Source organism: Colossoma macropomum, unplaced genomic scaffold (assembly GCF_904425465.1).
Source record: "Colossoma macropomum unplaced genomic scaffold, Colossoma_macropomum, whole genome shotgun sequence".
Lineage (NCBI taxonomy): Eukaryota > Metazoa > Chordata > Actinopteri > Characiformes > Serrasalmidae > Colossoma > Colossoma macropomum.
Genome location: NW_023494793.1, coordinates 29,790,975 through 29,818,485, shown reverse-complemented (window position 1 = coordinate 29,818,485; position 27,511 = coordinate 29,790,975). Strand labels below are relative to the sequence as shown.

At 39.8% G+C, this 27,511-nt stretch overlaps 1 protein-coding gene across 1 annotated transcript in view; it reads right to left on the bottom strand.

The window, feature by feature from the left end:
* The window catches only part of mgll (monoglyceride lipase), a 46,369-nt gene extending 22,193 nt beyond the window's left edge, over window positions 1-24,176 (bottom strand). Inside the window, exons 1-4 of the mRNA XM_036579121.1 lie at window positions 24,002-24,176; window positions 22,933-23,158; window positions 5,415-5,521; window positions 2,316-2,452 (exon numbers count right to left, since the gene is read on the bottom strand). Coding sequence (XP_036435014.1) covers window positions 2,316-2,452; window positions 5,415-5,521; window positions 22,933-23,060 — 372 coding nt within the window. The 5' untranslated portion in view covers window positions 23,061-23,158; window positions 24,002-24,176. The remainder of the gene's footprint in view (window positions 1-2,315; window positions 2,453-5,414; window positions 5,522-22,932; window positions 23,159-24,001) is intronic.
* Window positions 24,177-27,511: the final 3,335 nt, after the last annotated feature.

Here is a 27,511-nt window from a genome sequence, read left to right as displayed (position 1 = left end):
ACGACAAAGATCTACATACCAGATAAGGAAAAAATCAAAGGAAGCAAACAGGAAAGGAAGTTTGATTCAGCTCTTTGGACACAGCTCCGGTATACCTGAGCTAGACAGGGCGACCTGCTGTAGACAATCAGAACACCGCACTATATGACTGTGTCCAAATGCCATGCTGTCTACCCTGCACAAAATACCATTTTCAGTCCGTCTGGGATACAGAGACTGAAAAGTAAACAATGTGTTCTACATCCTCTCCTCTACAAAATACATAAGTGCACACACCCCACGCCAATCTAAATAGACACCAATAGCTCTGCATGTCAGAAATTCAATAATGGTTTATTGTTATTGTACCGATTTCCAGCTGCCTCACTGGTTTATATCTGCTTGAGTAAATATTAACATGCTGCCCTGGAAAATTTTCTGTTTGTCGGAAGAAGTGTTATGCTTAATATAGTAAACATTAACCCACACGCACTCACATGCACAACGCTCAGATAGTCAGCTGGGTCCTGTCCCAGTTAATACAAGAAAATGTAATGTAGTTAGATGTCATTTATAGTGATATATATAAATATATATATATATATATATATGTACACACATACACAAAATATGTATATGCTTATAATTATGTTACTGCTTATAAGTATCTGTATAACCCCAACCATAATCTCAGTAACCAAAAAGAAATGATTTTGCCCTTTAGGTTAAAAAACAGTAAAAATTTTTCATTTTGTTAGAAAAATGTCCACTTAAAAAAATTGCTGCAGCATTATAACTGCAGTAACTGTATGTCTACAGTAACACTGGACATTGTTTTTTATAGCTTAAAAGTACAGAAAGTATAAAACTATAGTAAACCAGGTATATAATTACAACAAAGTATAGTAATTGCTGTTAAGGTCAGTTCAGTTGCCTTTACATTGCTGTACACAGTGACAGGTGATGTTTACTCACTAACACTTCATTTACATTCAGGGCCTGATACCCAGAGAGCACGGGCTACTATTGTGGAGGCTACTCTTTACAGACACTGTAGTTACAGCAGTACCCACAACAACACCAATTACATTCTTTGGGGAAGATGGAAAAATTACAGCCTTAGGCTGAAAGAAAACAACTTGTGTCTCCATGACAGAGTTCTGCTGGCATGCAGAGGAAATCCCTGCCTGGGTGTGTTTGTGTGGTCAGCTCACGCAGACAGAGCGGTTCTCAGCCCGGCAGAGGAAGAGGTTTACGATGGACATACGGTTACTCATGTAACCCTTAGACGTCACAACAACATCAGAATTATTTCTTACTCATAGCTCATTAAAACAAGCAAAGAGATTCAGCTGTAAATTCAAGTGCAGATTCAATATTTAAGTGTTTATATGTAGAAAAGGAAATTTTTATTATGATTTGAATTTTATGAAGTTATTGTAGTGTGTACAGTCTTGTTTAGAGGAAAGAAGTTTTTTGTTATGTCATACTTTATGTTTCCTAGAAGAGAAAAAAAAATTGCTGCCTAACAAGGTAGCGGCACAGCGTCACCAACAGAGCAGTGCCACGTGGGGCAGTGGGGGTTTTAGTGTCTTGCTCAAGGACACAGCCAGGAATATCCAGTCAGTCCTTGGATTTGAACCTATGACCTTCTTGTTGCTGGTTTACTGCTCCAAATTCTTTAACTATGCTACTGGCCACCCCATTTCCAAACAGTTACTGCATAATAAGCCTCACACCGAGTCCTAACAGCAAGCGACGCGAGCGAGTGACGATGACAAAACCAAAATGCTCCCATTATAAACAATGAAGCTGTCTACACCAGAGAGATGCGGTGCGATTCACCGTTTTTGATGGACGCCCTGTTTCTATTTTTGGCGCACTGCGCTGCATTACTCTCCTATTCCATCTCTCCTGGATGAGGAGAAACTCTTCCATGAAGTGAAGAAAAAGGGACTCCCTCTCTACTGCCCTTTCCATAAGTATTCTAAAGAGCTGAACAGCATTTTGAAGGAAACAATTTAGAAAGAATTTGGCAGTTGGAGCTAAATGAGTGCCGTTTGTTTTGCGTCACTAATTGATATAGATACTTAGCTAACTGGCCAATCCTTTAGTGCAGCTAGGATTCATTTTAGCTGAAGTCTCAATATATTTTCTGATAGGTCCGTAGTTTGTTTACATTTTGACTTGACATGCACTTGACGCTTCCACTGTAGGCATCCTGAAAGCTTTGCGACGCAATGCAATTGTACATTTAAATGTTTGCTTCACAGTGTTAGCGTGTAAAAAGCCTGGAAATTTAAGGGGTTAAAAACTGGAGGAGATGATTGTCTCACCATTGAGTGGCCGAGGATGAAGACTGGCAGGCTGGGGTAGCGTCCGGTGATGAGGTCAATGTGCTGCAGAGCATCTCTGATGTAAATCTGGAAGTTTTTAATATTCATCCTCTCTCCTTCACTCTGGCCATGCCCCACTAAGAGAGAGAGAGAGAGAAAGAAAGAGAGAGAGAGAAAGAGAGAGAGAGAGAGAGAGAGAGAGAGAGAGAGAGAGAGACAGACAGAGAGAGAGATAGAGAGCATTAATCAAAATAATCAAAAATAATTTCATTACGAAAAGTGGAATTAAGAGGATGGAAAGGCACAAAGAATTTTTCTGCCAAAACACATGCACTTGCACACACATACGCACTACAATAAGTGCAAGCGAGAAAAGAAACATGCTGGAAAGAACAAAGAAAGAGAGAGTGAAAGTGCAAGTATGGGAGAAGTGAAAGAAATCAAGAGGAAAATTGCCTGTCTAATGGAACCTCCTATGATTTTCAATAGAAGTGATTACTCACAGTGAGAGACCAGACACAGTGTGTTCCAGAAATCACACACACACTCACTCTCTCACACACACACACATTACTTCTGTGGAACGTGGTGCCGCTGTGAATCATTAGTTACCATGGCACTCTGACATCAAGTGACATTTTAAATATTCTGAGCACGTGCACTTGATATTTTCCTTCAATACGCTCTTTCACCCCTCTTTCTCTTTCCCCCTATCTTCTCTAACTCTTTCTTTCCTTGCTATTTCAGCCCCCCCCCCGCACTCTCCTCCTCTCCTTCTCTCTCTATCTCCCTAATCTTCATCTCCTTCTTATGCTTTCATTCTCTGTATATCTGGGAATTCATGTATGTGTGCGTGTCTGGGTGTGTGACAGCAGCAGGAGATAGCAGATATCTCGAAGTATTAGTCATGACAGCCACTTCAACTGGAGAGCAGTGTATAATCAGTCAAATACAGCTGTCTGATTGCTTTTCTTTCGTCTCTCTGCTCAAGAGATTCAGCCTCATATAGACCCATTAAAGCCCTTTACCCTCTATAGATGCTGCTCCATACTGAGGACATACTGCATCGCAATTAAAGGAGTAGTTCAGGCAAAAATTTAAATTTACAAAATTTCCCCCTTACTCCAAATGCAGCTAATCATTCAAGAACTGGTTGGTGTTTGAGGTACAAGGCTCATGCAACTAACAAGTAAAGGAAGCTTACAGTCACCAAATAGCATTTTACCTTACCTCAAACAAGTATGAAAAACTTCAGGCTTTAAGATGGCTGCTACTGTTTTTATATAAGCGCTACACATTTGTCTGTTTTTATAGGTATCAGTATGACGTACATTGCCAGAAACCACATATGCAAGGCTATCTGAGACTGCTCAAGTCCTCACTGTGTGAGGCAAGTGTGTAATGACTGAGGCACACAGTTTGTACAATACTAACTGATGGATCAGCTTTTACCTCCCGTGCAAAATAAAGAAGCAAACTTTGGACCCTACAAATTTCTTGGCTGTTAAGTTAGATTTAATGCCTGATTCACTCTACAGCCTTTTTAAAACCCTAACAAATATTAAAATCACAAGAGATCCCACATATAATGGAAGATTTTACTGATTTCTTATCTTTAGTCATCCCTCTGTCATCCAAGCCCCCACACTACAAGATTTGTCCAGAACAAAACGCCACACATAATGCTCACGAATCAGCAGCCCCATCAAAAGTCTCATCTCTCAGAACCTGAGATCTTGCACATCTTGAACATGATTAATGGTTATGATTCCAAATTGGCTGGTCACAACTACACTATGAGCTGATCAGTGTGATAAGAATGAATTATACACAGCTCACACCGCAGGATAATGATTGTAAGCCCAAAAACCATTAATAAATTGTTAAATATTTTATGTATTATTGCCCAAGAAACCACAAAAAAGCATAGATGCATCACTAAACCTCAACATTCATTAGGAATGAGAAAATCTTTAAATATGCAGGATCACGCCAATTGTAAACACCTCCCAGCTGCTCTGTTTCTAAACCCCACCCCTTCCTGCAACAGCGCAGGCTGTCTCCGTTTGAACAGATGAGACAGAGCAGAAACAAAAATAAGCCCTAACTAAAAGAAAGGTTTTGTCTTTCAGTCACTACAGCACCAGTCACTCCATTTCACTTGCTCAGTTTTGAGCCTTTATCATCTAAACTTGCCACAGTGCAGCATCAGTGAGCCAGAATTGCTGGTGCTTGAGCCTTCTTGCTAGTCTAATGCTAACTTCTACCACACCTCATATTCAACCCTGGTGAAACTGCCATGGGACATGATGGCTGAGGAAAAGGGTGGAGGGGAAACAAGTTGTGTCTCTCCCTCTCAGGTGCTCATGTGGCTCTTAATGAGAGATAGCTGACGCTGGTTTGGCATCAGCAGTGCGCACTCATGCTGCTTCCCACGGCTCTTGTCAGCAGCTGGGGCTCAGACACTGGCTTCATGATGCCTGTCACAGCTGTTGTCGGTACCTGGCACATCTTCTCATTAGCATATTTTAGTATATTGGACCATGAAAGGTTCAAACTCATTTGAGCTGCTATGTAACTCTGTGCAAATCGCTTTTCTTCAGATGTACAAAGAAAGCCTGTTTTTCCAATGGACAAAAGGAACTAAAGAACTAAAGTAACATATTTGATACAAATGTCAGCCATATAAGCACCATAAGCCATCCAAAAGGAGATAACCATTTAAAAAACACATGAATGGGGTCTTCCCGAAATTGGGACACCTTTTGTGATAGTCAGGCAAATAGGCCTCAAAATTGAGCCAGTCATCCTGTAATGTGGCCCAGGCATGAGAGGAAAACTGTGTACATTTGAAAATATTTCTTTAAGAGGAGGCCACCCATTACCATTCTGTACAGCGACAGCTTTTCCCAAACTGGCCTCTCCTCACTCTCACTTTATTACAGAGTGTCACTCCATATGAAGTTAGACGCACAGCTGTAGAGGTAGGGCTGAAAGATTGTTAACTTTTTTTATATCCAGGTGTCTGGGTCTCGGTCTTGACTCGGTCTCGGCTCTAATAGTCTTGACTACAACACTGTTGTTGAGTTTGTCACTCACCATGATCGTGGGCGAACACATACAAGCCGTGTTGATTTAGTGTGTGAGCAACGTCTGCATACACTCCACAGTGCTCTCCAGCTCCATGTGCAATAAACACCAGTGCCCTGAAACACACAAACACTCTACAGTCAGTCATGTAACACACATACATACACACATACACACATAAACTCCCTGCTAATAATATTCAGAAGATTCATCTTTTGCTTTAGACCCCATCAGTATTTCAGAACACTCCTGGATTAGACGCTTATTTAGCACTGCTTTCAACCAAACATTTGATTTTAAAACCATGCGAAAATTGCAATTACCGGGGTATTACTAGAGATTCATTGATGTGGGGCTAAGCCCGTACTAGGGGGTCTGTTGGCATGGTCCCCCAGAAGTTTTTTAATGGCCCCAAAATGTCTGTTCATCATGAACTTATAGAGTAGCAACAGCCAGAAAATGGCTATTTGGTCAAGCTGGCACACAGTAGATCTGTCTCTTTGTAGTTTGTATTAGGCACATAGCTAATGTGACTTAAACACTATATCCATCCACTTACAACAGACACAGATCAAGCAAAGGTACTGAAGTCAAGCCTAAATATATTATTAACATACAAACTTACAGATCCGTTCAGTCTCAGTTGGTGCAATCAGAGAGTGTGATTTTGCTCTGCAAGCATGTTTAATAAGCTCATGGTTAATTTCATGGTCATACTGACAAACATTTTTCTCAGTTAAGTTCAATTAAATTCAACTTAATTTAACATCAGTGAAACCTAAAAAAACTCTCCCTCTTTTTGTTTTATTTTTGCTAATGCTAGCCTAACCTCTTTACCCAAAAAACCCAAAGTTAGTTAACTAGCTAGCTAACAAGCAACTGAGTAAAAACCCGACAGTCAGCTATACTGACCACAATTTGCCATATCTTGGCTCTGTAACTACTTACTGTTTCACTCTGTATATTGTAGATTTTGAATAAGGTCTAACTTAGTGTTTATTTGAGTGAGATTTTAGCCAAAATTCTGCATTCAGAATTTTTCACAGTGGTGGTTTATTTTTGCGTACCGAAGTTACTTTACTCAAGATGGAACTGAACTTGGAGCACTAAGTTGACAGTGGAAAACCTGCCTATCCATTCAGCTAAACTGACTTAGAAGACACATCTCTAAACAAAGCATTCAGAAGATTTATGTCTTTTACATCTGTCTCCTTATCGGACATAACAGTCCAGCACATCTGTCTCTTGGCATCTTTGGGACGTCCATTACAAAAAGGGACGCATAAATTTGTGACTGTTTTTCATGAATCAAAACTGGGACACATCTATTGAAATACATACTTAAAAGTTATGTTTTTTTATTAAATATAAATATTTGTGGTTTTAAGCGTGGTATTATGAACAGGTATTCAAGCACTCATTCAACTGACCTCATCACACCAGTTACCTGATTGAGAGATACTGAACATTAAATAATGAAATGCAGGCACATGCATCTCTCTTTCTCTGTTTCTCTCTCTCTCCCTCTCTCTCTCTCCCTCTCTCTCACACACACACACATACGCTCAGTAATGTACACTCACAGACTCATATATATACTCCAACAGCCTAACAGACATACCATATATTCAGCAGTGTAGCATTAACAAAGACAGCAACGCTCATAAGAGTGAAATATATTTACAGATATAACACACACTCACACTCACGCAGGATAATTAAGTGGGTCGTGTTGGTCATTTTGTTTTCATTCTTGGTGTCTAATGGCAGCCAGACAAGAATTTCTCTACCAAACATGGGTGTTTGTCCAACCGTCTGTTCTGTAGCAGATCCAGCACTGCCTCTCTCTCTCTCTATCTCTCTCTGCCCCCACCACACACACACTCATATACATATACACACACACATAAGCACAAACACTTTGTCTTTCTTTCTTTTCTGTGCCCACTCTCCTTCCTTCTTCTTTCTGTACTGTCCTCCTTTCCCTTCTGCCTTTTTCTCAGTAAGCTTGGTCTTTTAGACATGTCTTAGGAGTCTCTGACTTAAGCACATAAACACTATATGGCCAAAAGTATGTGGACACCCCTCCAAATGATTGAGCTCAGTTGTTTCAGCCACACCTATTGTTTTATACAATAGGTGAAAACAGTTTTATACAACCAAGCATATAGCCATGCAATCTCCATAGACAAACACTGGCAGTAGAATGGGTCATACTGAAGAGCTCAGTGACTTTAATTTTGTCACTGTCATAGGATGCCACATCATTTTGTGAAATTTCTGCCCTGCAAGATCTGCCATAGTCAAATGAAAGTGCTCTAACTATGACATGGTTGTGTCTAGGAGCAACAACAGCTCAGCCACAAAGTGGTAGACCAGACAAACTGATGGGTTGGCAAGTGCTGAATTGTAACTATCCTCTGTTGTATAACTCACAATCTGCTTCTGGAAGCAACATCGCAAAAAACTCTGCATCAGGAGCCTCACGAAATGGGTTTCCATACCCTAAGATCACTATGTGCAATGCCAAGCATTAGCTGGAGTGGTGTAAAGCACTGTTGGCTGTTTTTGCTCAAGGTTTGGGCTCGGCCCCTTAGTTCAAGTGAAGGGAAAAGTACGAAAATGTACGAAAACACACACACAGACCATTTATTGAGACCATCTGAACTTTGAACTACTATCTGTGGCACATACACATTTTTGTGGCAATAGTGAAGTGGCAAGATCAAGTACTTTAACGTGTGTTTCTGTATCTGAATTGTTTGCACATGTGCATTAAAGCCAGAGCCTGGTGTGTGTGTGTGAGTGTGTGTGTGTGTGTGTGTGTGTGTGTGTGTGTGTGTGTGTGTGAAAGAGAAATTTTGCAGGTCAGAATCCGATTAGAAGGCTCTATATGAGGGTGAAAACCATGAAGGGAGGGCAACAAGGACAGAGGGAGCACTGTGTGTGTGTGTGTGTGTGTGTGTGTGTGTGTGTGTGTGTGTGCATACATACTCATGTAATTTAAGCTCTTAAAACCTATGGACCTGTTTGTGGGTCCAGATTTCACGTCCTCACTTAATTACATAGTAGTCAGTGAATTACTTATATTGGTGACTAAATAATACAGTTAATAACTTAATAAATAAGCCCTTGGTTCAAGGGGTTACAGAGGAGTGGAACTTTAAGGGTCTTTCTACTTATTTTTACTATTCTGTTTATGCTTTTAGCTATAGGCTAAAATTGCATAAATGTACTATGGACTGTCAAATAAAGAACAATATTGGTGATTTGAACTGAGAGATCTGAGAGATTTCTCATCTTTATTGTCTCCTCAGTTGGATTTAAGTTTGAGGAAGCTTGCATCAGGTGACCCTCTTAAGCCAATCAGAACTATGGCAGATTTTTTATAACCACAGCTCCACCTGACAGACTGTTAACTGTGTTAAAATAATGTTAAAAATGTGCATGGGTCTCTAAATTTTTTGCTATTCTCACTGTTCCTTCTCTTCTCTATCTCAATTGTTCCTATCTACCGCCACAGGATGTGTGAGCTGCCAAGCAGTAAATTCTTTCTGTAGTGTCTACTGGCTAATGTAACTTCACCAAAAAATGTGGAATTCTCGAATGATTTGTTGCTTTTCATATGTGCCTAGCCACTGTGCTATACTTTAGCAAATGCAAATGTTTGGATGACTGGAAAAATTCCTACTTGCGTTGGCCACTAACTTAGCCCCGTGTTTACTGCAGTCCCTCCCAGTTTACCTCAAACTCAATATCTCACACATAGTGCGTTTGCATGCACTTAATAATCTGATAACTACAGAAAATCAGATTTTGTCAATAATTCGATCAACGCGTTTACATGCACGTGAGTAATCAGATAATGGAGAAACTCTGGGTCTACATTAGTCAGGCAGTAATCAGATTTCTGCTTTGCAACCAGAAAATAAACTCACAGAAGAAGACGTGACGTAAACCTAACGTAAAACTCAAACTTCATGCCGCAGCTTTTTTAAAAAACATTGAGCCACTTTTCCTGAAAATAGAAACATACATTATCTAGAAGATGAAGAATATTTATATCTTTCATTTTGTTGAGAATGTATTTGGTTTCAATGTCGCTCCAAAAGTGCTTTGCTGCCATTTCACAGCAACGCCGCTTGCTGATTTCTGGTCTGTTTCACACATGCGCACATTAAGAAATTTGAAAGAAATCAGAGTAAGAGTTTACATGCTGTGAGAAATCTGATTACTGAGCTAAAATCCAGCTCTCTTTATCGGATTTCTTAACTGGATTTCTAGACCTTACTCCGACCTATGAAATCGGAGTATGCTGTTTACATGACCATTTGAATATTCAGATAACTGCAGAAATCCGATCATTGATATTAAAGTGTATGTATGATTGTAAACACACTCACAGATTCAAAGTCTGACTTTTGCTAGAAAATAAAAGCATAAGCCATGGCTGTGTGTTGTGCAGTCTGAAATGCCCACACAGTCCTGATCAGTGAAGATTTTTAGGTTTTTACTCCTTTTGAAACACAAATAAACCAAATCTGACTTTGATAGATGTTCATTAAGTTACAGATGTTTAGGATGATTCATATTTTTGTAATATTTGCAATTGAGCTGCCAGCCGTTTTAAACAATGAATCATGAAATAGCACTGCACATAAAGCACTGCACATATTCTGAAGCTAAAGCTAAGACACATGTCCACATGTGTGTGTGTGTATGGACATGTATGCCTGTTTCAGATAAGCCAACAACCAAAGGGACATAAAGAACATATTAAACTTTGCAGATGGGGTCTACAGCCAGCCCTGAGGGTGAAACTACGCGCACAGAGACTTGCACAGTCAGTAGAAACTATTCACACTTCTAGTCGGCTGACAAAGACTCTCTTCATTACAGCTAAGGATGGGGATGAGAAGAGGAGGGAGACAGAAAAAGAAAGAGGAAGAGAGATAGAGCAAGAGAGACAGAGGAAGAATGTAAAGAGCAAGTGAATGAGAGAAAGTAGGAAAGAGTTCAGAGCTAATGAAGCTGGATTAACATTCCAGCTTTCTCTCAGTCAAACACACACAAACACACACACCGCCCTCGTTTCCCTTTCCCAAGATAATTAAGAAGTGACTGAAGACTTCTTCTGTTCCCAAACAACCCCCTCACCACTACTACCACCACCACGTCCATCAGGCACACTGCAGTCTTAGAGCTCTGTGTGTTTCTGTATTTAATGATGATTCTTGCATATTTTATGTGCTGTATTTAATTATACATGTGAATGACACACAAGCCTCATTTCTTCACGGTTCTAACTCTGAAAGGGGAGCACGTTCTTAACTTTGACATATGTTAAAGGAAAATTCCACCATTTTTTTTTCTTTACAGTGGTGGTGACAGGAACCAGACGTCACAATCTCTACAACTCAAATATAGTCACTTTATTTACTATCTAAAATGACCACAGGTATATGGTATGTTTTTATATGTAATGCTGAGACTGGTAAAATAGTGGTAAGTTTTCTTTGGTGACTATTTTGCCACTATGGTGTGTACATGGAAGCATGCAGCAGGTTCTCTGGCTCAGCAAAAAGTGCTAAATGTTGTTACACTCCTGAATTCTTCCAATTATCTATCACATTCGTGTGGCCTGGAAACTTGCACTTACATCTTCGAGCATCAGACACTCCTGTAGTTTAGTAAATATTGGTCATTTACACTGTCATTAGCACCTGTTTTCAGCTGATTTCTCTGTGTGATCAAAAGCAACAGGCCGCAAGACCACGCCGCTGTGTGATGCAGCTGACCGCCAGATGAAGAAAACAGGGCTAGTGGGCCGCTATGCTATTGTTAACCCGAGCAGTTTACTGTTAACATGCGCTCTCAATAACAATCTGGACTAACAATAACTGTAACTTACTACATGGCGGGGGATGAGGGATTACTGAAAGAAGCCTGACACGGCCATTCAGGTGAAGGCCTATCATTAGCATGTTTTACACCGTATGTACATTGTGCTAACTGGCTTATTTGTGGCAAACTGGTGGAACTATGTAAGAATTCCATCTATTATATCACCCACTACTACCACCTTCCCACAATATACTGGCACTGCAAATTTCGCCATGAGCATTTTCACCGACACTTGTCAAACCACACTGCCAAGTTCGATCTACTGCACATGCAGCGCTTTTGTTTTATATTACTATTTATCCTACTAAAAAATAAGTGCAGAAGGCATTGCATACAATTCAATAATGCAGTGTTTAAATATGCTATTCTAGGAAAATATTACACAATTTACTGTCTTAAAAACTAAAACTTTGTTTATTTCACATTTTATTCTTTCCAGTTGTCATTTTAACAGTATGAAATTTGGTCAGTAGGTGGAGCCGTGCACGATGCTTCACCTCAAACTCTGCCTACGAGCACAGCTATTGGCTCATGAGCCTCTGAATGCTGTCTTTTTATTGGCTCCTTACCGAAACATCTGCATTAATTAGGACAGGCTTCATGTAAATGATATACAAATGACATATCGGTAGGCCAGCGCTTGATTTCACGCACTCAACTCTCCGCTTGTTTTTCACATTGTATGAAAGTTTCATCAATCAGACACAGATTAATACATCATCATTAAAGGCGGTCAAAAATATCTTTTTACACAATTTTGATGAATATGGACCAATATATGTTTTCAAATGGTGTTAAAAACTAAACATATTACAAGGTTACATGCTACATCAATATTTGCAAAGTAATGGCACAAAACAAGTTGAACTCTCTCTCAGGGTGTGTGTATTCTCAGGGGTTCACTGTCCACTGTATCTATTGAATGATCTGTCAATTATTACAGATGTAAAGCAGTGTACTGTCATTTTTCATCCAGGTTAAACTTTCACCCACATTCTGCCTGCCTGGCCTCACATGACATCATCTTCTGGACAAAAAACCTTTTTCCACTTACACTTATAAGAGTCAGGTGTAAATATATGAGACCAATAAAAAGCACACGTGACACACATTTAGTCAGATTTTCCTAAGTGTTCTAATTTCACCTGCTCGTAATGATAAAACGGATTTTGCTAATCAAATACAGAACGTATCTCTACTTCTAGAGTCAAGAGGCTGTGTGTGTGTGTCCTTGTGACTCAGACCCTTTTTTAGACAAGCTGAATATTATTAACCATATTCAGTTTCACTGACACAAATAAGTTGTTCATTACATTTATGGCTGTTTATTATAGCTACACTCTTTAAAATAAAGGTTTCGAAATGGCTCTTGACTTGTATGTACAGAAACAACTTGTAATTGGTACAGAACATTTGCATAATGTGTTTTTTTTTTTTAATTCTATAAAGGTTTTTCACTGTCACACATCTAATTTACAAAAATGTTTTTTTAAGGAATCACCCACTGAAAGGTTTTCTAGAGCAGAGGCCATCGGGTCCATATTTTTGCTCAACTCCAACTCACAACACTAGGGCGAGAGCAAATATGCGGATCATCTGGGTGGCCTGGTTTGAGAACCACCGATTTAAAGAACCAAAAGTTGTTCTTTTATGGCATTGCTTCAAAGAATCCTTTCTAGCACCTTTATTTTTAAGAGTGCGTGGGACTCACTCAGGTGGTAACGTTGTTAAATATAAAGTCTATGGAAGGCACAGAGGAAGACAGCCAGGCAAGATATGATCAAAGTAGTACAATCTTCAAAGCGTTCAGTTTAGTGCTGTGTGTGGATGCATGTGTGTGTGTTTGGATGTGTGTTTGTAAGGCTAAACAACCTGCAAAGTACTGCTCTATCTGCACCACAGAGTACTGTGCAAAGTCAGAGATCACCCTTCATTTATGTAATTCCCAGTCGAATACAATTAAGCACAAGTTATTCAAGAGATATTTCTGAGCTGATTATATACAAAATAATCCACTTGCAGATCACACAAAAAAGCTGCTCGTGTTCTCATAACAATGGACCATTCACTCCAGAGTCCAGACCTCAACATCACTGAATGTGTTTGGGATTACTTGGATCTCATGAGAAGAAGAAAATGCAACCAACTTCTAAAACTGAACTTCGGAGGTGTGGAAAAATATCCCTGAAGATTTCTTTGAAATACTGAACAGTATGAATGAAAGCTGTAATAAAGGCAAAGTGTGAGCACACCAAATATTGAAAATGCCAATGTTATATTTAGATGCTGAATAATTGGTAATTGTATGTTATGGCTGTTCTGACTGGAATTTAATAAATAAAAGGTAGTCTGTGACTTTTGCATAGTATTGTATGTAAAAGTCTTCTGAGAAAAAGATATTTAAAACAATTTATTTGGGCAATAAACACATTAGAATACAAACAGGCAAGAAATGATACATTATAATTTAATGTGTGTGCGTGTGTTATCTTAACCATTTCCAAATCACTGTTTGAGGAAGTCCAGTATTTACAGTTACTAAAAATAAAAAGTACTGTGGCTCCTACACATTACATCTACAAGAGCTTTTAGGACATCCCATTCTAAATCCATAGTCATTAATATGGAGTTGGTCCCCCCTTTGCAGCTATAACAGCTTCCAGTCTTCTGGGAAGCTCTGTACAAGATTTTGGAGTGTGTCTGTGGGAATTTTTGCCCATTCATTCAACACAGCATTTGTGAGGTCAAACACTGATGTTGGACAAGAGGGCCTGGCTCACAGTCTCCGTTCTAGTTCATCCCAAAGGTGTTTGATGGGGCTGAGGTCAGGGCTCTGTGCAGGTTTATGGGCCTTGCTTTGTGCATGGCTCGGTGTTTGATTTTATACACCTGTGGCAATGGGACTAAATGAAGCACCTGAATTGAATTATTAAAAGGTGTGTCCCAATACTTTTGTCCATATAGTGTATCATCCAATACCTGCTTCAGCTAACCAATCCTTCATTAAATTAAATCAGGTGCTGCCAATATAATTTAACAAATCTATAAAATAGCTAGAGTGCAGCGAGAAGTCAGGAACCAAACCTGTGATTTTCTAACTGTATTCTTCCAACCAACATAGTAACTGAAAACAAAGCCAAATATTGTCCTGTTGTACTGTATTTATGTTTATTTGTATTTATTATAATGTGACATAGTGTTTTTACAATCTTACCATTGACATTAATAGTTTAAAATAGTTTTCTTGGCTGATTAAGACTTTTGTACAGTACTTTATATAATACAATAAAGTGTCTAAAATGTCTTCATATAAATTATCTGGTCCTGCATATTCATGATAAAATCCCATAAGAAACGTCATGTTTTTATTCATTATGGTGGTGTCTAAAGCAGAAAGGTTTGTGGCCCAGATTCTGGACCAGCACGGTAACTGCACTCAACACGAATGAATCCACACACACATTCTGTCTTTGAGAGGGGCACTTAATACCCCTGACCTCTAAGAGCACTGACCTTTTGCGTAAGCCAAATGTTCTGACCAAATGTGGACATGACTGTGATTGCAGTCCAATGTAGCCATATAAAGTGTTTATAAATGGCTGGATTTATAAACACCATTTAAATGTATAAAGACCTTGTTCTGAAGGCGTAGTCAGACTTTAATGACAAAATGGAATATGTAATTATATACACAGATGTTTGTGAGTGAATGTGCATTGTTCATTCATCTTACTGAACGTTTTTGAAGTTAAGAGAGATTAGATCTGTTGGCTTCAGGTATGACAGACCATTTGTGTGTACGTGCATGTTTCTGTGCGAATGAACGTATGTGTATGTGCAAGCAAGGCCCCTATTCTTTCTTTACTCTTCCTTCCTTTACTGAACATTGACAGAAACTTGTGTGAAGGGCTGCAGGTATGAGTAATCCTCTATGTGTGTGTGTGTGTGAGACAGACTCAGCTGTGTATTAATCCACATGCTGTAAACTCTACACTCTTAAAAAGATGGTTCTTCAAGGGTTTATTAGTAAAGAAAATGGTTCTATATAGAACTATGAACACTCAAAGAACCCTTTGCATGGCTAAAGGGTTCTTTGCATCACAAAAACATTCTTCAGACTGATGGAAACTGTGCTGTAGATGGTTCTATATAGAACCTTTTTTGAAAAGGGTTCCATATAGCACCAAAAAAGGTTCTTCCATTGTCACAAGCATGACATCATAACAATAGAAGAACCTTTTTAGGTGCTATATAGAACCCTTTGCAAAATGGTTCTATACAGAAGCATCTACAGCACATTATCCATCAATTTGAAGAAGAATAATTTAATAATGCAAAGAACCCTTTCATCATGCAAAGGGTTCTTTGAGTATTCATGGTTCTAAAGAGAACAGTTTTCTTTACTAAAGAACCCTTGAAGAACCATCATTGTACAGATGGTCTGTAGCAGTGGAACTGATGTGATGGTTGTTATAACAGTTACTGTTAAAATAAGCCACAAGAGGCCATGCATTACAGTGATGTTATCACAGGGAAGTGTGTTTTTAGGCATGACGCCACGTGGAATGCCTAAAACCCCCTTCCCTGTAATAAAATTTCAGTAAAGCACAGCCTCTCATGGTTTACTGCTTTTATAAAATGGCAGCTAACATAAAATATCGTAAAAATATAACATTTTTCAGAAAATAATTGAAGTTATTGTTAAAAATAATCAACATAAACAAGTATTCCACCAAGAAATGAATTTCCTTTAGAGTATGGCACTGTTGCCAAGGAAGTATGCACTGCTGAATATACTGCGGTCATTTCATGAACTTTTTGCCGCATAGCAATGAAAATATGATAACTGTTTAATGCAAAAACCTTTGCTTTTAAGTACTTTTTAGTCACCAAATTACCACCCCGGGTCTTATGTAGCACCAATCCAACAGTGACCCTGTTGCAGTCATGCTTGCATATAAAAGGAGCATCTAGGAAAGGCCTCGTCCTTCATGCTCAAGGATGTTCGAAGCCCGTCACTTTGCCAAAAAATCATCTCTATTATTTCAACAAGACTGAAAACCACAAGTAGATGTCTGAGACCTTCGGTCCTTCAGACAGCACTGCATTAAAAGTCAGCATGCTGTTTTTTAATACTGGGCTCTGGAATACTTTGACAAACCATAGAAGCCATATGTCAAAAAGGTCCAACACTGAGCTCATTTGAAATGGACTGTGGAAATGTGTATTATTGTCTGGTGAGCCAAACTTTCAGGTTGTTTATGGAAATAATGGACATTGTGTTCTCCAAGCCAAAGAAAAGAAAAGCCAGCATCTGTCCTGGTGTGGGGGTGTACTACTTCCCATGCCATGGGTAACATCTGTTAAGGCACAATTACCGATGAAAGAGATACACATGTTTTAAAGCAACATATGTAGCCTTCAGGACGATATCTTTTTCAGGGACATCGATGCTTACTTTAAGACCAAGCCACAATTACACATTACAACACCAAGGCTGCATAATTAGACAGGATGGACGCTAGACTGGCCTGTCTGAAGTCCGGACCTCTCCTCAAGTGAAAATGTGTGGTGCATGAAGCGCAAAATATGACAAAGGCCCCATAGAGACAAACATTTTTCTGCTTTTAAAAGCCAGATTAACTGCTGTCTTCAGTCCCCGAACTATTAAAAAGTGTTATTAAAAGCAATAGTTATGTAACACAGCAATAAACATGCTCCTGTTTGGGGAATTGTGGTTTGTAAATAATAAACTGTATTATCTAGTTATAGCCATTTTGACACAAAAATAATAAGAATAGTTATTCACACAGGAGCTCTAACCAAGCATTTCAGAAAGAGGGTGAACAGAGATTGTTGGAACACTGAAGCATATAAATCTATCCTAGTAGACCCCAAAAATAAAATTCTGAACATTGAACATTAGCATAATAGGTCCCCTTTAAGTTTATTATTACTTTTTGCCACTCAAAGATATGTAATATTAGATCATTTTTCTCAATAAATAAATCACCGAGTCTAATATTTTCTGTCTCATTTGTTTAATTTGTGTCTCTTTATCTACTATTAGGACTTAACATCTGATGAAGTTTTAGGTCCAATTTATGCAGAAATATAGAAAAAAAGAGTCTAAAGAGTTCCCAAACCTTCATGCACCGCTGTATATGTAATTTAAAATATTCTTATGATATTGTTGTTCAGTTTTAGAAATATTTTTAATCATATACTGTATGTGATAGATAAAGAGCTTCATATGCAAGATTTAAATAACGGTGTTCTTCTTTCCAAGCAGCATTGTTTTTTAGGCCCTGACAGTAAATCTCAATGTATGACAGTCACTGTAGATCTGTAGATTGTTTTGAAAGATCAGTTTAAATCCATAAAAATAAAAACCAGTGGTTTCTGTCAGGGTAACAATTACAATACTGTGTCCGGTTCCCTTTGATCTCATTTTAACTGAAGCAGAACAGAACAAAACAATCAAAACAAGCTGTATCCGGTCTGTAAGACATTCTTTTACCTGATACTTTGATACATCTGATATTGTGATACTGAGTTTTATCGGTATCATTCAGTGCCAGACTGACGTTTTTCTATCGCTGAACAGAAGCTTGAAGCCAAAACAAACAATGCTTACGTGACAATGTTTTGTTAACTTGCGTACGTGTGCACATTTCAGACACACATACACATACATAAACACACACATATGTGCATGCATGCTTTGTGCGCTCTGTGGGTGAAAGGGTGACACTGACCTGTAGCTGTTTGAATAAGTCATCAAATTAACTTGACACACAGGAGGTGAGGTGGTTGCTATGGTAACGGCTTGTCTCCTGGGGCCATGCCACTGTGACAAGAGGCTGAATAGTTGCCGCGGAAACAGCAGAAAGGGGTTACTGCAGGCACGGCCCCCAAAATACACACAAACAAACATACAGATACTCCATTCCACGATGTAACACACTTATAATGTCTTTAAAATGTACTGGCAACTTTACATCATCTCACACACACAAAGTCACTGGTCATTTCATGCGTACTGAGTATGAGGATTATATCCAGATAAAGATTATCCACATATAAATTCAGGAGTAAACGCACCCAAGATGCATTTAAACCAGATTTGCTCTGCAACTAAAGTCTCATCTCTCCCCTGTATCTCATTTAATCTAATCTATTTTGTCTACTGCTAAAATTTTAGGAGAACCCTCAATAAGTCCCCTGTCCCATCAAAGAGCAACAACAGAGCAATAAAAATTCCCTCTGGGGCTTTTATTTTGACACACTGCAGCGCTTTGTAGAGAAACACAGCGCATTTCACGTTTGCAAAGAAGCACGTTTCATGTCCTTTCACAAATAGGCTTGCCTGTAATGTGATCATTTATAATTATTAGCTGTAAGCAGAGCATTTAGTTCCATCAATAAAACCTAAAGCTCTCAAATGATTAAAGTAATTAATTGTGATTAACTGCACTCTTTTGTGCAGTTAACCTAAGGGGGGATTTTTTCCATATACAAAGCAGTGTGTTTTGCTATATAAATGGACAAAATAAACTTTGTTACAATGTATTTATTACTTTCAATAATCAACTGTTTTTATTGCATGAGCGCAGGGCTCACATGAACTGAACACGAACATAGTTTTCCATTATCATTACTGACGTCCAGTGAGAGCAACAGAGGCCGCATGTTCCAACTCCTCTGTGACTGTAACCTCTCACCCTCACACAGCTGTGTTATTGTTAGTGTTATTTCGAGTAACTGTAGCTTTTCACTTTCCCATTGCTTTTGTTATTTACTCTCCTCAGAGCACTGTCCAGCGTAGTCTGCCCAACTAATGATATTGCCATCATCAGCACTGTGCATGACACAGCAGTAGCTGGAACTAAGTTTGGTTTTAACATCACAGTCATTTGAAGCCATCTGCCTGCAGCACTGAGCGTGTTCAACTGCAGCTGGGTTTGTAGAGCAATCTTATCTATGTCAGGTAGAATTAATGTGGTATCAGTGTAGGACATCACATCACTCAGTGTTTCAAAGGTCAGTTATGTTTTTATGTGGAAAAACCGCTGTCTGGATTTGGTTTCGCGCAAATTACAAAGTTCCAGTAATTTAATTTTTAGCGTGATTGTGGGGCTGTTACCACGGTAACAACTCGATTAAGGGTGTTTTCACACTTGTGCTGAATAGACTAGTTGAGCCCACACCCAGGACCAATTTTGGGCTTGTTTGGTGGAGGGGCTCTTTATTGCTGGTTTGTTTTCTCACACAAGAATTTCCTCTGAACCATGGATCGATTGCGCAATTCCATACATCACTTTTCTTCACAGAAGTTTACAAAATGGTAGACATCATAGTTGTATCATCTGTTTGCTTTGGATACAAACATTCAAGCAGCAAAGAACAGTGCTTTTTGGATACATGGCATTTCAGTGTGCAGGAGCATCTGTAAACAAGTAGCCTATCGCTTATGAAAAAGATTAAAAAGTTTTTAGCCATGCGGGCTATGAATTGTGGCCATATGTGCTTGATATCTTCTTTGCTTCACAACAATCCTTTACCCATCATCAAGAAACTTGCAAAGGGAAGTGACGCAATAAGTCGAAACAGCCACATAACAAAAGGAACCAATCACGCAACCCCACACAGGACGTCGGGAGCGGATAGCCTCCACACGTGCAGTGGAACCCCTGACCACCAATTTCAGGAGGACCAGAGATCGATTTTCTGGACTGCTCGCGGGCTTGAAAACAGCTTTCACACTTGACCACATGTACCAAACTCAGAGCAAGCAGTCCTGGGTGTGGAAAAAGTCTAGTGTGAAAACACCCTAACACTCACCAAGCACGGGCCTAGACACCACTGATGAAAAACACATGAGAATTGTGTTCTTTCTTTTGTGAGAACTTCTGAGAATATATTGCTCTAGACCAAAACACTCACATTGTAGAGCAACTGTGTCTAAGTAACGGCATCGATAGTGGCTCGTTTACATTAAATAAGGTCAGTATGAGTGCTGATACCAATCCAGTGCATAAAATTGGTGCATCACTAATGTTATCAGGGTCACACACTCAAACTTAACCAACTAGGCACCACTCTATGGAGCAACTGATAAGTGTGTGATGCGAGCGTGTGTGTGTGTGATGTAAGCATGTGACCAACACACTAAAAGCCCTAAAGAGGAACTAAAACAACAGACAACAAAGACAAACTGTTACAGTCAAACGCACTCAGGACACATGCACTCACTCCTACTCATACACCTATTTAGAGAACTGCTGAGGGTTAATCCTAATCCCTCATACTCTTACCCGCTCTCTCTCTCTCTCTCTCTCTTGCTCTCCTGCACAAACACACACACACACAGACAGTACAGTACAGCAGTGGGCAGCTTTAATCACTCAAAACTGCCAGAGTGTTCAGAGCGTCTCAGTATTGACACACTTTATGTGCGAGTGTGTGTGTTTGTGTGTGAGAGAGAGAGACAGAGTGGGTGAGTCTGAATGCAGATGCATCTCAATGGTTTGTGGTATCACGGCTTGTGTCAGAAAAGAGTGTATCGCTCTGAAAAGGTGCTTTCCACCTCAGACTCACCTCAGAAGACAACACATTCTCTCACAGAGGGGTTCAACGAAGGGCCAACAGTACATACACCTCAGCATTAAGTGCTAAAATCATTATTTACTATATGCAACACTAAGATGAATATGAAAAGGCTCCATAGTATCCTACTGTGGTTCATTAGACAGTACGAAAAGGGCAATTCATGTATTGTGCAAATTCAGCCTTCACTGTTAAACATGAGTATCCCAATAAACAGCAAGATGTAGCTAAAATTCATGTCATGGTATGTGTACAGGTTTCTTTTACCTCTACTATTGGCTATTACACCTCTTTTTAGATGATCATACTGGTAGTACCAGGGGCTGGTAGCTACAATATATGTCCAAGAGTTTAAAGACACCTGCTCATCCAACGTTTCTTCTAAAATGAAGGACATTAATAGGGAGTTTGTGACCCCTTTGCTGCAGTAACAGCCTCTGTTCTTCTAGGAAGACTTTACACTAGACAGGGTCAGGTACTGACGCTGGATGATTAGTTCTGGATCACAAATGCAACTTGGATGGAGTGCCATTACTCCAGATAGCGCAGTTACACTGCTCTAGAGCCCAATGCTGGGGGGCTTTATATCTGTCTAGCTGACAATTGGCACTGGTCACGGGGGCCTTAGGCTTAGGAGTGAGCAATATAGTGATATTTATCATTATCGTCATAGATCATTTTGTAAATGCTGTCAGCATTAAAAGAGCACTGATTAACTGCATGTTACATTTCAAAGAGAGCATAATTAGGCCTGGGTAACTGGATTTAGTGCAGTGAAGTGTGTGAAATATTGAATAAAATTCACTCTATTCACAGTTTTTGAAAGTATTTTGAAAATTTTAAATGCACTACTGGTTCTTTTTTTTCCAAACCCCAGAAAAATCTAAATATTGTGATGCATATCATCTTGAAAGTATTAAGTTATTACATGTATTGCCCTGACTGGGGGTTTTCAGATTGATTCTGAAATACTGAATAATGATGCTTCTATCCTGATGTTTATTTTTGAGAATCGATCCTTACATGACAGTACTGATACTAGGTGTTTCCTATATATATTCTGATTTTCACTGTAGACGTCAGAAAAAAATTCGCCTTTTAAAAGTAGTAGTATCAGTATTGTCACTGGGATATTAGCCTTGGTATTACTTGGTAGATCGAAAAGAAAATTAGAGATATTGCCCATCCCTACCCCTAATGTTTAAATACTCCAGAATGACTGCCTATTTTATTGGCAGTGCTTTCTATGAAAATTACACTACATACATGTGTGAAATTCAGTCAGAAGAAGTATCTGGATACTTTTGGACAGATAGTGGTTTTTTCAGTTCAGCTAGAGGTGGGCAATATGGCAAAAATGTACTATCACGATACATCAGAAAGTTTTCACGATACGATTTTGACAATATTTATTTTTTCCTGACATCTGATAATTTACAACTGACAAAATAGTGCCATATTTTTTTTTAAAAAAAGTCAAAAACTATGAACACAATGATTTGTATTCAATATTTTTTAAACTACCCTGAACTATTTCCAATTATTCCGAATTAACTATGCTTTCTTCATAATTAAACATGCAGCTGGGAAGTGTTGTTTAAGTACTGATGACATCCACCATATGCTCAAAAAGAACATTGTGAGGGAATGTATCACGATAAATATTGTCATATTGCCCAGCCCTAAATTCAGCCTTTACTGTTGCGTTAAGAAGAAAAGCTAACGTGAGCAACCCAATGAAATGCTATCTACTGCTAAACACTATCAGTAAGTGACAGATGCATTATGATGTGTGCAGGTCATTGTCACCTGTGGCTCTGCTTTAGGCCATTCCACAGCTATTCAGACGGTCAAACTGGCTAAGCTAGTCAGGCTAGTGAGGCTAGTAGTCAGTATATGCCTGCATGGTAACTGGACCACACGCTGCAGCTGCTGGATGTAAACACAGCTAACGCATCACGGTAACTGTAACCCAGTTCATCTCTCCCTCCTTAAGCTCCGCACCGCCTCTTACCTGGACGGGCCGTCCGGCTCCCAGTAGCGGCAGAACAGGTGTAGTCCGTCGGCGTTGACGATGTGCTGCAGGTCTCGGTACGGGATGCCCTGCGGGCTTCGCCGGCTCCCCTCCGCTTCTTCCGGCATGTGGGCAGCCAGCAGCGCGTCCGGCAACAGCAGGCGGAGTAGCGCGAGCGCGGTGCCGCTCAACCAGCACGAGGCGGCAGCCACCAGCACACAGGCGGCTAGCACGTGCATGACAAGAGCAGAGAGAGAAAAAACAAATCAAAATGAAATAAAATGACAAAATGCCGTTCGCGCGCTGCGCCGGCACAGTGTTTTCAGTTGCGGGCGCTGACGTCACGGAGCACACGCGCAGAGAAACACAGGCACGCGCATGCACATAGCACTTTGTATTGCTATCTTTGTGGGCCATTACAACTGACCTGCATTGATACAGCTAAGCACATTAAAATATGAATGTGAAAATCGTTCTGCTCTTTTATTTGTCATAAAAAAGCTGCTTTTCTTTGTAAAATAAAACATACGGGACCAGCCACATGACCCTAAATGGCCCTGTTTTCCCTGGGGGGACAGCAGGTCCCCACCAAGCACTAAAAACACACGCATATACTCGCGCTAGCACGGGTGTCTCATTGGGTTTATTGTGCTGACCCACAGCTGTCTGCTAGTGGCCAGCAAAAACAGCCATCTGAATGAATGCACGGACCGCTGGACACACGGCACTGCAGTAAAAATAGAGCAACGGAGGCAGAGAGAGAGAGAGAGAGAGAGAGAGAGAGAGAGAGCGAGAGAGCAATGTGGCCAAGGCTGCCAGTCAACTTAATTTTAGCTCAAAGTTAAGAGACTGCAGCTCTGAGGCAGTGGCAGCGCGAGCCAGTGAGTGACACGGCTGGCGTGTGTCATTAGTCTCTCGCGAGAGAATTATTAACGGGGGGATTTGAACGCAGGCGCGTGCGCCCAGCAGTAAGTGAGTGCACCCTGAGTAAGTTTAGGTGATCTGAATAAAGCAGCAGGAGAGACAGAGCAGACAGAGAGAATGGAGGGACCGCAGTCACTGGACTCACCTCAGTCCGAGCGGTCAGCGCTCCCGGCTCCTCTTCAACAGCAGCGCGTGTAATTGTGTGTGTGGGTCTCGCGCGCTACCTTCACCCCAGCTCAGCTCAGCTCCGCTCGAGCACACAGATGCTGCTTAGCCGCCTGTAGGTGGAGAATGAAAGGAGAGCTGCTGGAGGAAACACTGATACAGCCCCTCCCCTTTCTCGCTCCCCACCTCTCTCTCTCTTTCTCTTTCTCTCTCTCTCTCTCTCTCTCTCTCTCTCTCTGTCTCTCTGTCTCTCTCTCTCTCAGACTCTCTCTCCTCTGCCTATGTCTCTGTTTCAGAGAGACTCTGTTTCTGTCTGTCTGTCTGTCTCTCTCTCTCTCTGTCTCCCTCTATCTGATTCTCTCTCTCTTTCTGTCTCTCCGCTGTCAGACTCTCTCCCCCACTGTTTATCTCTGTCTTTCTGACTCTCTGCGTCTGTCTCTCTCTCTCTCTCTCTCTCTCTCTCTCTCAATTAGTAGATTTGCTCTTAACCGCTGCTGCTCACCTGCAGGCCAAGAGTTCTCACTGTTATAATCACTATTAAAATAAATACATATTAATGAGGGTTCAATATCCTCTTTCAGACAGCCCACTTCATTTTTCTGTCTCTTTCTTCTTTATAACACACACACACACACACACACACACACACACACACACACACACAAACACACAGACACCTTCACTCTGAGAGGAGCTATTGTAGCTTCTGTTAAATACTGCATGTTGCGCATTGCGACCTGTTTCAGTAACATTGTGCTGGTGAAAGGTAACAGAAAAAGACCATGGAGGCTATAATGGAGCGTGTGTAGGAGCTGCAGCAGTGCAGGCAGGGTCAGTTTGTGTCATTTAGGGTCAGTTTGCCTGTGTTTTTTCACAGAAGGTCAGCAACCTCATTTAAACTCTGTACTACATCCGAACAAGCAGCCACAAGAGAACACACTAGCAGAGCCTTTCATTTCAGTGCATGGTTATGCTTTGTTTTCTCTTCAAAACGTATGTCATCTGTGGGCGGCGAGAGTATGAAATTTAATTTTAAAGCGGTTTGGCCACACTGATATGCCGTCTTGCTTAGCCTGCATACCATACATAGACTTCATTGTTTTAGTTGTTTTCATAACATGAACATTTCATAACAGCTGTTTTTCAAAACAACATTGTTTTGCTCTTCATTTTGTGAAGGTCGTTTATTGTGTACTTTTAAAGAAATGATTAAGTAAAATGTCAACAAAAAATGACATCAAAAATGTTGGGACAATAAAATTAATGCAAATTAAACATAAACAGTACAAAGACAAGATATTTAATGTTTACTCAGTGTTAATATTTAATGATTACTCAAGTGCATATAAACACGTTGATTGATTTTCCTGAATTTTGTTGTGGTGTAAAGTGACACCAATGACCAACGCCAGTCTTTTTGTTAAATGAATTACTTTATCTATCACTTATGTCTAGCAAGTATTCTATCAAGTTTTCAAAGAAGACTTAAGATGCTGGGTTCAGTTGGAGAAAAAAGGCTTCAATTACAGGCAAATTGCATTGAGCCTGGGCAAGCTCTGGACCCAAATGCGAATACAATGTACAGAGTTCCATGTTTTTGTACACTTTTCAGAGATGAGGTAATCCCCTCCGTCTCTTTTGATGTGTCATCATTAAAAACTGATTTTCTTCTGTGTTGATCACCACATGGGTTTGGGAAAGCTTTGACAAACTGTTGTCAATAAACATTGTTCCTTGAGACTGTACTAAGCACAGGGGAAGCCATATGTCAGTAATGTACAGGAACATTGCCCATACTTCTCTGGGCTCAAGCTAATCTGAAACGGACTAATGTGCAGAGGAAATTGTTATGGTTTGACCTTTCAGGTTGTTTATGGAAATATCAGATGTTGTGTTTTCTGGGCCGAAGAAGAAAAGGACTTTCCACATTGTTACCAGTGTAAAGTTAAAAAGCCAGGGTCTGTCATGGTATGAGGGCATATTAGTGCCTGTGGCATGAGTAACGTGGACATCTGTGAAAGCACCATTAATGCTGAAAAATGTCTACACGTCAGCAATGTGCTGCATCCATGTTTATTTTAACATCAAAACGCCAAGTCATATTCTACATGGGTAACAACAGCAAGGCAGTACAGCTATGTATGCTGATGACTTAATGCTGATGACTTAATGCTGAGCACATCAGGATCTGTCACCAATCTTACAGCTGATTTGAATGAAGAGCTTATCTGGGTCTAATTTTGTTGTAACATTCTGAAAATTTCCTGTTTCTGTGTTTCTTTAAAACAATGATTTCTTGTTGGTTGTTTTGCATGTCAATCAAATGTTCCTTTCCGGTCAAAATAGGTGGTTCTTGGAATAAATATTTGAATATACAGCAAATAAACATGGATTTCCATTTGTACTGTTCCAGAAGCAAAACTGTTTATTCTGAATTCCAACAACAAATACAAACCAATCAATGGTTTTACATGACAACATACAAAATGCTTAGTTGAGTTTATAATAGGTAGAGAAAAAAGTTTCAATACATTTATAAAGCATTATAAGACATTCCCTTCATTAGCTCCATGAAAATACATTTGTTTATGTATGCACAAGTGACACCCCTAAATATTTTAAGATATAAAATGTTAAAAGGAATAAGTTTGGAAATACTGTACAGTGATTAAATACACTATGATGGTCTGAGGGACTGACAACATTACTACTTACAACAATAACAATGAAAACCTTACTGAAAATGTCCACAAAATAAAACAATACATAAATAAAGATATGACCGTTTGAAACAGTATCACTGAGTGTGCAGGCTGTGTTGGAGAGTTAGTCAACAACAAGCCACTGCGGGTTGGTCCTCAACCAGTTGTAAGCTTTTGCGCAGTGCCTGTTGAATCTTCATACATCATAGCCACCTGTCTAAGCTCTGCCTCCAAATGAGATCTTTTGTTGTGCAACTGTGGTCAGGTTAGACAAGCTTTACAGAACGCTGGCATTTGAAACTGTACTCTAGCATGTACAGCTGGCATGAGAAACTATACACAGAATATTAACATTTAAAGTGTAATCATTTCAAATTACATTGATTTTGTATGCATGTAAAAGGTTGAAGTGAAGGATACAGTAGGTGCACTTTTATGTTATGTAATCAAGCTAAAGTTAGCTTGATGGAAAGTTTTTTTCATTAGCAACAACAACATAGTCCAGCTCAGTCACGTAGCATTTCAAACCGGACGCTTCACATTAGACAGCTAATCTAATCTCCAAACTATATTCATCACGTTGTATCCACCTTTTTGCTTGTTCAACCTTAGTCTCATTACATGTGATCTCAGTTGGCGAATCTAATGCAAAGAGGGGTACACCCCCTGTTAAACCCGTCCCCAAATTCCTGTAGTCTGCGCTCTTTTACCATTCAGAGTACAATCGATAACACAAATGCTACCATTAGCTAACAGCACTTTTTATTTTTACTGCACAGAATATGTTC